Source organism: Perca flavescens, chromosome 7 (genome assembly GCF_004354835.1).
Source record: "Perca flavescens isolate YP-PL-M2 chromosome 7, PFLA_1.0, whole genome shotgun sequence".
NCBI classification, from domain to species: Eukaryota; Metazoa; Chordata; class Actinopteri; order Perciformes; family Percidae; genus Perca; species Perca flavescens.
The window spans coordinates 25,639,280-25,654,279 of NC_041337.1; the positions used below are offsets into that span (position 1 = coordinate 25,639,280).

The 15,000-nt window shown below is 39.9% G+C and overlaps 1 protein-coding gene, 1 long non-coding RNA gene and 1 other non-coding gene across 3 annotated transcripts in view; 1 reads left to right on the plus strand and 2 right to left on the minus strand.

Moving 5' to 3' along the window:
• sema3h (sema domain, immunoglobulin domain (Ig), short basic domain, secreted, (semaphorin) 3H) overlaps positions 1–12,795 on the minus strand; it is a 51,591-nt gene extending 38,796 nt beyond the window's left edge. The window contains exons 1-2 of the mRNA XM_028582619.1: positions 12,704–12,795; positions 12,218–12,385 (exon numbers count right to left, since the gene is read on the minus strand). Of these exons, the coding sequence (XP_028438420.1) occupies positions 12,218–12,317 (100 nt within the window). The 5' untranslated portion in view covers positions 12,318–12,385; positions 12,704–12,795. The remainder of the gene's footprint in view (positions 1–12,217; positions 12,386–12,703) is intronic.
• Positions 7,265–7,337, plus strand: trnar-ccu (transfer RNA arginine (anticodon CCU)). The gene has a single exon. It is a non-coding gene; the product is annotated as a tRNA-Arg (tRNA).
• Positions 12,796–12,861: 66 nt separating the features above from the next.
• The window catches only part of LOC114558166 (uncharacterized), a 5,175-nt gene continuing 3,036 nt past the window's right edge, over positions 12,862–15,000 (minus strand). Inside the window, exon 3 of the long non-coding RNA XR_003692928.1 lies at positions 12,862–12,930. This is a non-coding gene — a long non-coding RNA (uncharacterized LOC114558166). The remainder of the gene's footprint in view (positions 12,931–15,000) is intronic.

Here is a 15,000-nt window from a genome sequence, read left to right on the forward strand (position 1 = left end):
TCTTGACAGGTGACATGAACCAGAGGTTTGTTACTCAGAAGAGAATAATCACTAGTGGTCAGTAAAGGTTCCTGTGTGTCCCTCTCCGAGCTCCACCGCAAAGACCTTTTTCAGTGATGTTTGAGATATATGCTTGTGGGTGGGCATGACCAGCTTTGAGCTCAGGTGTGACTGTCAAGATGAGGCTGTCCAAAGGTGCAGGGACGTCACAGCAACAGAAACAATGGAGGAAAGCAGTGAGACAGGACAACTCTGCTAAGTATCCATTAGGCAAACAGTGAACTTCTGCACTGCTTTCCATGCTGGCATCACAACACATCAGGGCTGAGATGACAACTGCATACTGCTGACAGGTAGGATGTTTGTTAATTTGGTTAGCACGCCTGCAGTGCTGGATTATTCCACAGTTTATGAGCAATACCACATTTTAGAGGAAACCTTCCCAATTGTGAGTGCAAGACTTGCAACACATATAAAGTAAAATATAAGAATAGTTCTGTAAGCCTTGCAGGAGTTTGCACTGGCACAGTAAAATATGAGTGACATATAAGAAATAAATGAAAGAAAGGATGATGAAATAATCAAGTCTGTCTTTCAATCGTTATCTCACTCATGGGAGTCCAACTTTGTTATTTTCCTGGTGTATGACTGCATGTTCTCCTTGTTTTTACATCCAGACGCACCACTTTTTGATGCACGCACACACACGCACACGCACACGCTACACTTATCATTGATTTATCCAATTATTCCCTCACAGCCTACAGCATCGTCCATGTGAATGTGTTAGTAAGCTACACACGTGTGTAGATTTGTTTCTGTGTCTGTCTTTGTCCGTCTGTTCATCTACTCGCCAAGCTCCAGGGAACATTAGCTGTCTGGTGCAACGTTCCCAGGGGGAGGACTTTGTTGGCTGTGCCACCAGGGGGGGATGATGGTGGCGGGGGGCGAGGAAACCGGGGCACGTTTCCTGTGGAAATGGGGTTATCACTTACAATTACTGGTGCAATTACAGCAGGAGGCCTGCAGAAGCCTGGGAACAAAGCCTATAGGCACACAGATGGGCACTCATGTGAAGACATGCACAAGTACGTGCACACACACAAAATAATTTCTAACACACATGCATGCAGCTGTTTTTAAATCTCCTTAAAGTCTTCCTCTCTTACGCAAAGATCAAACCACATTCATGTCTTTTGAGATGGTCACTATGTCAGATCAGATGTTCTTGGTGCCTTAAAGTCTGCCGTGACTTGTCACATCAGAATCAATCATATAGTGTGGCCTCTCAAAACTCTCATAATGTGTAAAGGTGATCGGGCAAGAGAGACTAATTTCAAGAATCAGTAATGTCAAAATCAATGGCATCCAAAACCTGTAACAGTGTCCTGGATGCAGAATTAGTTGTCCACCACTATGACTTTCTTTTCTTTCTTTCTTTCTTTATTTATTCCTTAGTTGGTTATACAGTATATTCTAGTCTGTTGATTATGTGTTGAGGATGTCAAAAACGTTGATAAAAGGGGTTGGTTATGTAATGTAATGGATGCTGATGTTGTTGTTGACGATGAACATTGTTGATTATATTGTGTCTTTGTAGGCTGATATGCACTTTTCCTACTCTATGTAGGTTACTTTGACGCTGCTATCCATGCACCTTGTACTGGTATTTATTTGTCCTCGTATTGTTCCATTTGTGTTCCAGTTGAACTGTGTGCAAAACTTGTATGTATTTATGTGTCTTGTATGTGTTTACAATTGCTGCACACCGAATCGCCCTTCGGGGACACAAATAAAGTTGAAGTTGAAGTTGAAGTTGACATTTCACACTGCTCATTTTCCCACATCTTCAGACATTAGGCTGACATCTTGTAGTCTTATACATCTTGCAATTTGCCAGATTTATTCTCTAATCCCTTTGGGCATTGTGTCCTTAGGTTAGGAACCATTGTTCTATGGTTACGTACTTGCTCCTATAAAAAAAATAAAATCATCATTTACATGCAGATTAACTAATTATATACTCATTGCTGTTCCACATGGATTTAAATCTCACACACACACACACACACACACACACACACACACACACTATAGCCAAACACACAGAAGCAGTACGTCTGGACTGTGTCACCGACAGACCAGACCCACGTGGACAGCTTGACCTTTGACCTCTGCGCTTATGATTATTCATCATCATCAGACTGTCGGCCTGGGTAGCCATGTTGCTGCATACAGACATTAGAGTCCATTCACTGTTTGCCTTTTTCTTTTTCCATCTTTATTTATCCAAGAGAAGGTTCACTGAGAACACTCATTGTTTTTTCTGCTTCACATTCACACAGTTACACCCAGTCTCATTCCCAGTGCGGAACAATGTTGGTGGCTAAATGCTTTGCTCATGGCTAGACGGACAGAGGTTTTTGATGAGCAGCTATAACAAGTTTTCTTTTTTTTTCTCATGCTAAAATGTCTATTTGGTTTGGGTTTTTGAACACACAATACTTATTCCTCATATGACAAAGATGAAGAGAAAAGACCGGCCCCAGTTACCGTCTTGTCTCCTTCCAGCAGTCAATGAACCATGAATCTTTCTCTAACCTTAACCAAGTACAGTGGTGTGTTAGTTCATCTTACCAAAAGATTCATATATGCTCCGTACGTAAGAGGACTTATCCCAAGAGGAACAAGTACCCTTAGTGGCCTGGTGACAGATACTCAAGAAAATCACTACTGTGTACTACTCATAGACTAGTGAGTACTCTGTGCAGCAAAATCATCAGCATGACCCATCAGAGTTAAAAAGCACTGCAGTCTATAAATTGTCTGTGCCTTCTACTTCTACTACTTCTTGGCTCAACATCAAAGCATGCTAGACGGTATACTTCACGGACATTTGCTTCAGCAAATGGGCAATAATGATATCTCTACATCTTAAAAACGGGCGCCTATAAATAAAGTAGCCTTCCTCTGAAGGTTATGTATGGACATGATTCTGCAGTGACTTCAGATTTATATTTACAATCAGCCTTTAGGGTCAAATTTATGACGAATGCCTACTTTAAAGCCCCGCCAGCAGACGATAACAACCACTATCTGTTGCTGTACATCCTCACTATTTTCTGATAAGTCCTGCATCTATTTAAACAGGAAAAGGAAGTCTGACTTCCAACCTTTTGTGGCACTTGTCTAATGTTTCCATCACTGACAAAACAGACAGGAACCACAAGAATTTGATTCTCAATTCTTGTGGTTTCTTCTTGTTTACGCAACCTTGGGAATGCAAGATCGCTAACACCAAGGGTTAAAGATCAGATGTTTAGTGCTGGTGTACATGTAGCACTAAGCTGAGGCTTGACTGACGTCTACTAGCTGCCTTTTTTCTTTAAGTTATCTTATACTCAATCAGTCAGATTCTTCACAATCTTTCACATTTGTAGAAAAAGTGAGCTTTATATTTCCTTTGGGAATAAACCTATGAGTATCCACTTCAAGTCTACACGCCCTCATATCCTGCGTCTCCAGTCCGTCCTAATCTACAGCTAATGGGGTAAACTGCTGGTTAGAGTTGGTCTTAGCACTGTTGATCCCATCTACTTCTGGATTCCAGCTTGCCAACCAGTCAAGTATGTCTTTGTGGATTAAGTTCCCTCATAGAGCTAAAGTGAAAGGAATGCAGTTTGAAATATACGTCTGCACAAAGCTGAAGAGAGTAGCAACCCAAGATGTCCAGGTGAGGGTTACTGAAACTTTTTCTAGCCAATATGACATTTTGTTTTGCCTTAGCTCACAAAAAAAGGTTTATCCCCTGGCCACCTGTGCACAGCACTTGAGTAATAGGAGTAACAACTTTACAAATGTCTCTTGAATGTTACATAGGAAAGAAATGCTGACACACAGTACTAGAGGTGAGAAACTCAGCTGTAGATTATTGAGAGTAGGGCAGATTAGAGCAAATTAATACTTAAGGGAAATAGAAGAAATATGAAGCTTGTGGGTTTTTTTTTACTGCTTAATTACAGGCTTCAGGCTAAAGATAACCTCGGATATTAACACCAGAAACCTCTCGAGGGTAAATTTACAGCATGTCCACTGTTGTCAGGGGCTGTTGTTGCCAAAGCAAGGGTGTAATTAGAGTCCCTTCACTGTCTCTGTCCAGAGAGAAGAGGAAACCCTCAAGCACCAAGCCCCTTAATCACGTTTTTTTTTTATTGTCTTAATAGGGCCTAAGTTTAGTTAAAGTTTTGTTATGAGAACATTTTATCAGGCCCTCCAAATATTCTGGAAAGCAGAAGAAAAAAATCAGCAGATGAGGCTAAATACTTTTCCATAACCGAATACTTTATATTTTGTCAAATTACTGTAGTATTCAAGAAAACCTGCAAAATAAGGTCTTCTTCAAAAGCAAATAGCTGCCCTACTTGTGTTTGGGATGGGCAAACAGCTGCCGTTTGACTCCAATAGTGACAAGTAATGTAGCGCCACCGTTGGGGACTGCCTCCATTAAAATTAATAATAGAGAATAGCCTGATTCTGTGCCAGATAACCGTCCCAGTGAAATCCACATCTCAACAACATCCCGAGCCCTGAGCCCGGAAAGCACTGGCTTAGATAGAAACAGATCTGAAAGAATAAATGCATAATGAAATATCTCTTGATTTTTAATATCACTCCGAAGGCTTTTGTGCTTTATTACAGTAATACACAGAAAGAAGAGAAAGGTGAGGTTGGTGGAAAGTGGAGGAAGATGTACAACATACACCGAGAACCAGGTCTTACATCTAGACTTACAACCTCAACACCACAAAGAAACTTACAAATACACAACAGATCAAATAAAACTCAAGCTTTTACCTAAGATTATAGTTTCATCTAAGCGCAAGATGCCAAGACAATAAGAAAATAAGAAGCTCTTTGAATCAGTCCAGTGGGAAAAGAAAACCAGACAGGCTTTGTATTTGTATTTACAAAAATACACTAAGATATATTTCAAGGTTTAAGAGTTTGCAAGTTCTGTTTACTACCACGTGGCTAGCTAACCGAGAGGCTATCACAAGTCAGAAGAGTTATAACGTCTTTAGATTCAAAGGAATTCCACACTGAGCCGAAGGGTCAGTGGGGTGAGAAGGAAATACTTTTGACGATTTACAAGCAATAAAACATTGCGATGAGGTTGATATTTGTTACGTAGCCTTTTACAATTTCATCAAAAAAGCTGAAATGTATTCACGTAAATACTATGAGTGAATAAATGATCAATCCCCTGTACGGTGAAGGGGATCAAAGTTGTAACCGCAATCATTTGAATGTGGCTTAGCGTGTATAGAGTCTAATGGTGGCCATGACAGCTGACAGCTGACAGCTGTTTCGTGTGGATGTAGGCTTGTTTCTTTCACAGACAACACAGCTACACAACGTCCTTCTACTTTATTAAAAACAGACAGCTCATCTAGTTTTGTATGAACGCAGCTGTTTATGACTCCTTAAATTTTGCCGCTGGGGATGATGGGCTTTGTCCTTCATAAAGTCACAACATACAGATAAAAATTAAAAAAGTAACTAAATTGAATTTTACAAACATGCACATGGGCAAACATGCATCTGGACAATGATGAACTAATCTAGCGTTTAGTAAAACCAACCAATTTGCATGATAATAGCGTGAAATTGAAAAGGACTCATTTGCATTTACATTATAAGTTGGGCATTTCTCCAGAAAGACACTGGGGAAACAGCAGGACAAGTTTAAACACCTGAATCACAACCATCACGAGTAATCAGCAGTATAGAGGTCAATGGTCAAAGCCAATGTCTCCACTCATACCAAAGAAACTCATATGATTCAATTCCCATATTCTCCAGTGACTGACTAACATTACTAAATGTCTACGGTAAACCAATTCACTAAGTGAATGCTGTATGAATAAAACATGACTCTCCATGTGGGAAAATAGATTCACACTGACTTAATCATGAACCATTCAAACTCCCTTTGAGGCATTTAGGGAGCTTTATTCTGTGATTGTGACGATGAATCTACTGTATATATATTCTCATGTGTGTGTGTTATAATTTTGAAAGTAGCTTTGTGCTGGAAAGTAGCAGGTGATTAGACTAATATGATTAGTTCAATAGTTGTGTACATGTTTCAGCTAATGCTTTGCAGGGAAATGTGTGTGGGTGTGTGGGTGTATGTGTGTGTGTGTGTGTGTGGTACTGAGATGGTATCTCTAACTGCCATCAAGAAAATAACACTACCATCCACTGAATGGCTGGGATAATGGACTCATTACGTGTGTGTGTGTGTGTGTGTGTGTGTGTGTGTGTGTGTGTGTGTGTGTGTGTGTGTGTGTGTGTGTGTGTGTGTGTGTTTGTGTGTGTGCCCACTCCTGCATAAGGGCGACATGAAGTTTGAGTGAATAACTGGGATAATTTAGTCATTAAGAGAGAGATGGGGGATTTAGAGGTAATCAGGCATGTATTTAAGTATTTAAAGCTGTTTATTTTTTTTCAGACACATGAACCTGTCTGGTCAGTCAGTCTGATTGCTTCACCAATCAGAACAAATCTCTCAGACAGTGAAAGGACCTCTCTCTCTCTGTTAGACTAACAGCTCTGAATGTCAGTATCATCACATATCCCAACACCTGTCCAGACTTAAGTTCACAAAAGCTGAAAGGAAAAAAATGCATGCTGTGTCCCATTCTATACTCAACATACAACATACTAAAATTACTCAAAATGCATTGTGTTTTTACAGTTAGTATAGAAGAAATTATTAAACTTTACAGTTTTCCAATCCAGCTATGAGAATGTTCATGTGAAAGAAGCTTAGCCATTTACTACAAGCAGCATCATCAGAACCATGAATGAAGTATTTAAATATGACATGAGATGAAACAAGGAGATACTTGATGGCAAAAGTGATATTATTAATGCAACAATGTTATCATATAACTAGAATAGAATAAGAAGCTTTACTATAAATAACTTATAAATAATGAAAGTAAGGTTATACGGGTATAAATTAATATAAATAAAACCTAATTGGTGCAAAATGAACAGCAACACAACGTTTTGAAGCTTTACAGTCCCCTCCTCTTTCGGTTTCTCTTAAATATTTGCTGTTGTCTCTGTTACTGCCACAGTAGCATCGGGGGCCATTGTTGTGTTATTGAAAGCCAATGTTTGTGCCTGTCATATTGTTGTCGCAAAGTGGAACTCACTGCGTGTTAAGAGAACTGGTCAATTCATATGCTTTCAAGCCCCAGTGGCCTAATGGATAAGGCACTGGCCTCCTAAGCCAGGGATTGTGGGTTCGAGTCCCATCTGGGGTGATTGACAGTGGACAGTGGTACTCTTTAGAGAAGTTCAATGTACTTTAACCTCCATTTTAATGACGACAATAACTACTATATACTGCATTTAGAATAATTGTTCCTGCACCTGCTCTGGAAAGAGAAATCGTAGAGTTGCTGAAAAACAATATCCTTGAAGCAAAGTTTAAGTAGTGGTCAGAGGTGTTGACTTTTAGACTTTGGTGTCTGAAGCAGATTTTCCAACTTTGAAACCTTTTGTACAAAAAGTGATGTCCTTCTTTGTGAATATATACACATGAGCCAACATTCTCAACCATGAACACTATCAAGAGGAGACAGAGAAACCGGCCCACCAATTCACATCTTGACGGCCTCACAAGGATTGCAACAACATACTACAGATAAGACATGAAGGAAGTTAAGGACATGCATGCCTGCTTCAGCTCATCTCAGTATTAAGGTAAACCGGTTTTATAGACACCACTGACGATGCCTGTAAAGATTTTTCCACAATTTAGCACTTTGACCATATGGTCCAGCCATATATTAGGTTTCAACCTAGTCTCGTTGTTAGACTCCCCCTGCCTGGTAAACGGCCATGTCTTTCAAACACCATATTCACAGTTTGTAATGTAACCATCCACTATGAGTTACTTTGTCTCTTTATTGCCACCTCTGCCACGGTGACCTCAGGGGCCATTGTTGACTAAAGCCAGTTTGGCATTGTAGTGGAACTCACTGTCAATTGAACTGGTCAGTTTGTGTGCTGTGAAGCCGCACTGACCTAATGGATAAGGTATTGGCCTCCTAAACCACCAATTGTAGAAAGTCCCATCTATGGTGATTGTCAGCAGAGTGGCGCAGCGGAAGCATGCTGGGACCATAACCCAGAGGTTGATGGATTGAAACCATCCTCTGCTAATGGTATTTTACTGGCAACAGGGGCAACTGTGAAGACATTCCATGTATACGGCTTTGCTGGCACAGTGGACACCATTGGTAGGACTTTGTATCGCGTCACACAACGCTCGCATGTATATGCGTCATTGTGTGTGTGCTTGAGATAAACAAAACAGGGATATACTTATAGAAAAACAGCTCCATGCTACTAAAGGCGTAAAACTGTTTTCAGGGATCCTTCTGTTTTCTCATCTATTTTTCACACCACCATTCAGTTTCTTTGAGATTTTTTCAGCTGTAAGCAGCTCCTTCATTTCTGTTGTGCATTGTATTCTTGGACATTAGCACAATCAATAAGAAATACTGAGTGAATATAGTCTGCTTCACACACACAGCTTACTGAGTGAGACATATTATTATATATTTTGTCCAGAGTATATGCAGTACATACATACTTCAAGCCCCATTACAATCAGAATGTTGCTCATTTTTGGGACAAAGCTTTAGTATGACGTGGACTGGTAGGATGAATAAAATAGTTTCCTGCTGCTGGCAGGTGAAACCTTTCTCTGTAAGTAAAAAAAAAAAAAAAATCCTCATTTTCAGCTTGATGGCTTTCAGAGTTTCACCAGTGTGGTTTTGAACATATTTCCAAAGCTCAGTGGATGGGCAGTTTCTCCACCAGCAGAGGAAATTAAAATGTGAAAATCAGCAAAATGATTAGGTTTTTAGTCTGCAGACGTGTACAGTGCGAAGTTTTCTTTCAATACCACGCATTAAAAAAGGGTCACACTCTTTGAAAAAGCACTACTACAGTTTTGTTTCAGATTAACACCCTTGATTGCTAAATTGATGTGTTGACTCTGTATTAAACGGTAATTTTTCTGCAGTTTCACTTTTTTTTTTATATTACTTTCTTTTTTCTTTTCATATAATGTGTCTTATGTTGTACATTACACTGTGTGTTAACAGGTTAATTGAATTGCTGATCTCAATCTGCACATATTCCATATCATTCGTTTAGTAGATTCTCATACTGTTTTTTTTTTTCTTTTTATCATCTTGTGAAGCTGTTCTCTCCTTGTCATGTGTTTTTCTTGCATAATTCTATCACTATTTTGCTGCTGTTTTTGGTCTGTTTTGGCTGTTTTCTACAGTGGTTGTCAGCTATGAGTTCAACAGATGAAATAAAGTCAACGTGTACAGTGTCGCTTAACTGTTAAACAAGCTCAGAGTCAACGTGTTTAAGTGGAGCTGAAATCTTTTTCTAATTACAGCGATTCCCCGCCAAAAAAATCTCCTTCCTTTAAAAAAAAAAAACCCGTGGTGATGGTAAGGGAAATGACCACAGAATGGAGCTCCCACAGAGAGAGAGAGAGAGAGAGAGAGAGAGAGGGAGGGAGGGAGGGAGAGAGAGTGCACACACACACACACACACACACACACACACACACACAGGCATGACTGGGGACATCACAATCCCTACTACACACTTCACATCACATATTTCTTTTTGTTCTCTTCCCAAAGATGAACATACTGGCCCCTGTAGCTATAAAAGACACATAGCCAAACAATCTCTGTTGTTATAATTCATGAGTAGAATACACAACAAAGACTGAAGTGGGCAGATATCCTGGAACTGAAACTGTTCTATTTAAGCACACACACACACACACACACACACACACACACACACACACACACACACACACACACACACACACACACACACACACACACACACACACACACACACACACACATTCAGCTTTTCACATTTTCACATTCAGATTTCATTAGAGCTAAATTCCCACCTGGGAGAATCCAACAAGGTTTCCCTTTTCCCTCTGTCTGTACTTTCTAGGTCATGATTTGTCGACTTCAGCCTTATCACATCTAGCCTTCTTCACAGACCCTTTGTGTTTTGGCTTATGTAAGCATGTGTAATCAGTTGGTTTCTTACTCTACGGTGTCTCTGGTAAACATGATCAAAGGGAGGAGTTTATCTCACTGTAACTAAAGGCCTTGAAACCTCAAAGAAGCTTTTAATTTGAAAACGCTTCACTGTAAATATTGGCTGAGAGGGCAAAAGATTGAACACCAAATCCTTTTTTTTTTTTAATTAGAAGATGCAGGTCTTTGCTTTCTCATTACTTTTAAACGTCATATTGGTTATACCTAAACAACGAAACACCCAACATGGGTCAAAATCCCATCCTGTTTGGAGGAGCAGACTGATACTACATACATCTCAGAGAGCTTCATATACATTGTCTTCTACTCTCCAGTGAGGCAACCCCCCCGCCCTCCGCCCCCCACCCCGCAACGGCTGCTTCCGCAAGGTTAAAACTAATGGCAACAACTATTAGAAGATTGTGCACCATTTAAAAGGATCTGTCGACTCCAATTCAACCATGCATAAACCTACTAAGAGGATAGCCTGTGCTCTTGTTTAACACTGGCATGTTGATTCAACATGTGTTTATGCAACGTGCTGCACAGTGGCAACTAACAAGTGCATGATGAAAAAGACTGACACTGAGAAAAAGAGGATGAAATACATCAGAATACCAATGCACAATTCATTTCTCCACCACTGTATATGCTAAAAACATAGCTGAAATTTCACATTTTAGTAACATTTAATAATGGCTTTCCTTTCCCATTTTTGTGGAGGATCTGTTTGGTCTTTCTGCGGGGGTTTTCAGCAACCTCTGCATGGATTTGACTGTGGTGGACCGATCGGCCTACGGCCAAGAAATAATTAATTTGGTAGTCATCTGGATCTTGGACTTCTGCCATCAGATGATTATTTCTTAGCCATGACTAAAACTAACAGACATAGACACGTGATTTAAAATCCTGCGACATCATTCCTGTCAAGAATGACAGGAATGATGTCTTTGGGTGTAAATTGTTTCAAAGATGTTGGCGTAAGACTGGATTTCTGCAGGACATAAATCTAAAGGCAATAAAATGGCAACGCAGTACATAAAGGTCTTTAAAGATGAGATCTGGAAAAATGCTAAATCGCAAAAAAAAACTCCCAGTTTAGGCAAACTTTGGAAGAGAAAAGATAGGTGGATGGTAAAACTATAATCCAAACAGTCCTTTGTAAACATCCACCACAGATTATAGATGGACTTCAAATTTGACTCACTCTACTTTTGTTTGTACAGTTTTCCAGTGTATTAAAAAACATAGCCACAGTTCAGTTTACTTACAAATAAAGTAGTTTAGATAATCTGGCTAAAGTATTAGCTTGTTTACAACCTGTCTGATTGTCTGACTTGTGTTTCTAATGCCATCTGACTATGATGTAGCAATGTCACCACCATGTCTTCAGATCTCAGAGATTTCTTTGCTGAGTACAATGTTATCATAACTAAAATAAAGTATGGACAAAACTATGAAAATCAGACCCAAGTTGGAATAAACTACAATTTCCCTGTAAGGTGTCTTACATCAGCTGTCCCTACGGTAATATGCTGTAACCATTTCTAAACACTGAATATGTAATCTAGAGGGGGGAAACTCTATTTCTAACATTGCGATTGTATTGGAGAAACAAAATGAGCACTTAAAAGTACGGCACTTCTGAACGGACCTCATGGTGTGAGAAAGTGAGGTGGGTGGGGGCCAAAGACAAGGCTTTCACAGCCAAACTTGACTACTGGAGGAAGATAAATCGAAGCAGGTGAAAACGGAGATGGAGGAAGTGAGACAGTGTGGGAAAGAAAGAAAACACGTAGAGGGACAGAAAGGTAGTCTATAATTTGAGCTCCACATATCGTGTAACAATTGTGTGGGCAGTAACAGAACAGGAAAGACAGAAAAGTGAAAAATGAGAAGAAGCGTGTAATTCCTGTCACCTGCATGTGTGTATGTATGTGTGTGTGGAGAATGAGAGCGAGACAGATGTCTTAGACAGTAAGAGCAAAAAAAAAAAAAAAAAAAAAAGACTTGAACCACTGAAAACAAAAAAAGCCTCTTACCGGAGTGTGTGAACTGCAGTCTTGGCTGAGATGCTCTCCATGCCCCCGTTAAGGTAGCCCCGAGGTGGGCTAGCAGGACCGCTGTCACAAGCGAACACATCCTCCTCCTCACACACACAACACGCACACCGAGTCCAAGTGCGAGTCCAAGCCTACAGATTCAGGCAACTACAGTAACAAGTGCCAACACAGTGTCAGTCAAAATCTCAGTGTTTGCATTAAACACACACTAACACACACAGGGATACACACTCTCAGTCCAAAGTGTTGTACTGTGAAAAACACAAGTCCAAGTCACATAGATGCTGAATCCAAAGAGTCTTGAGTAAGTCCAGATCCTGAAAATTATTCACTGTTCCTAACAGCAGCACTCACACTTTACCATCTGTGTGTTTGTGTGTGTGTGTGTGTGTGTGTGTGTGTGTGTGTGTGGGCTTCGGAGATGGAGGGGAAAATGTATTCCAAGAAAAAACTAAGTCATCTCACCGCTGCCTCCTCGCAGTTTGACAACTCTCTTCTGTGCTGTCTCTCGTCCCAGCTCCTCTCCGCATGTGACTGCTCTCTCTCTCTCTCTCTCTCTCTCTCTCTCTCTCTCTCTCTCTCTCTCTCTCTCTCTCTCTCTCTCTGGGAGGGATCAAGATCCCAGATCATTGTGGCCAGCCTGCACACACACAAATGCAGGCACGCACGCCCATACACTGCTCCGGGAAAACCTAGTTAGAGTGGAAATGAGAGACAAATCAGCTTTCATCTTTATTCCGATTTTTCTCACTCTTATTTTCTCAGTCTCTCAATTCCTTTTTTGCACTTAGTCTCTCACTTACTCCTTTTCTCTCCCCTACTTTCTTTTCTTTGTTCATAATACATAACACTTATCAACACCAGTGACTACTCCGAGCTTTACACAAGGCGCAAAATGACACAATAAACTAAGTGAATAGTACAAATTTTGATCAGTTAGCAAAAATGATCGAAAAGTAAACAAAGTGCAAATGCAACAATAACAAAAGTAATCTGAATGCACACATATTAGGATTAGCCGTATTAGCCAATTAAAATTAAATTATAAAAAAGGCTTTCAATGAAAGTGGGTTTTCAGAAGCAGTTTAAAATAAGATATTCAGAAAGGCACATCAGAGTTGAGGAGTCCATTATCACATTTTGAAGGTCCAGTGTGTAACGTGTTAAGTTGTTCATTATCAAAATCTGTGTTGTCCATATTCATGCACCATCTTGAAATACGTTAGCCAGTAAGGGACATACAGGACATACTGCTCTGCCTTTCATGTTTTCGCTGTCACATGATAAACTCACAGGTGCTGCTAATGCTGCTAATGGGTATCGTAGCTTCCCGGCCCCGGCAAGTTTGAGGAAGGAAACATGGAGGACCACATGTATTCATAATACAAATTTCAGGAACAGGAGTCTTCTTCTTCGCCCAGAAAAAGATATTGAAGATATTGAAAAGAGCAAGAGACCGGCTTTTTGAAGCGTGAAGGCTACCGTAGCTATAATACGTACTTTGAACTGCGTGGTGCGAGAGAGTTGATTTACGATATATGATCTCAACGCTAGATGGGAGAAATTCCCACACATTGGACCTTTAAGCACCCTTTATTCATTCGTATTGCCAATAGGCTCCTACCTTGGGACCTCAGACTGTGTGCGGGAGATATAAAAGGTTTAAATGGAGTGCATTGAAAGTAAATACTAAATAATGATGGTTTTCAACCCAATTTGGGTACATCGTGGTACCCAGTACTGGGTGAATATCGCCCCGACCAACCCATGAACATAAAAAACACTGGATCACCAATCACGTGCAAAGAATGTCTTATTTTGACCCATTTAAAAAATAAAAAAATTATATTGTTTCCATCGGGTTATTCAGCCATACCAACATGTGGTTATTTTGACCCAGCAACGGTGCCATATTTACATTTATATTGGGTCATAAATTAAACCAAAAGGGGGGTTTCATTTTTGTTACCCGGGTTTAGTGTTATTTTTGTATTTGTAATGAGTAAGATCATAAAATCCATTCAAAAACAAACCTTCTTCTTCAGTTTCTCTGCACCAAAGTCTCTTCCTGAGTCTCTTTCCTCTTTCTCATTATTTTCTCAGTTTCCACTCCCAACCCAAATGCAATCATTAAAGTCTGTGTCTTCCTTCTTGCTGTGTTATTTTCATTAGATAGCTGCTCACTGGGGTACAGCAGCGCTGGCTGAATTTTTCACCAGCTTCAAGTTCAATCACAGGCTAACAGGGACAATTTATTCATTCTCCGGGATAAATAATGAATTTAGGCTGCGTGCAAATGAGTAAGTATATGGGTAAGTATATACTCTCTCCAATGTTTTCTGATTCGTAAATAAATGATTTATTCTCCACACTTGTTTGCTACTGTATAATTAGAAGAGATTCTTTTTTCAAATATGACCCAGCAGTTTAATTACATGATCAGAAGTCTTGTTACCTGGTGTTTACACAACCTCATACAGCTTTTAGTTGGATGAGGGCAAATCGGGTCAAACCCGCCTGTTAATTTAAGTTATCTAGTTATTCAACAGAAGAAGACGAAAAAGTTGCCTCATAGTTTACAGACTGAGTAACCCGCCTTCAGTGATGATGTTTTAATAATGACCATTAAATGTTTATGTTGTTCATATCATTGGGCAAAGTGCTGTTCTCTGCAGCTCAGTACGGCTCCATCATTCTCTAAAGACTAAAACGACAGTGTTTTTGCTCATGTATGATAGAAGGTGTAAATATGGGTCTCAGTT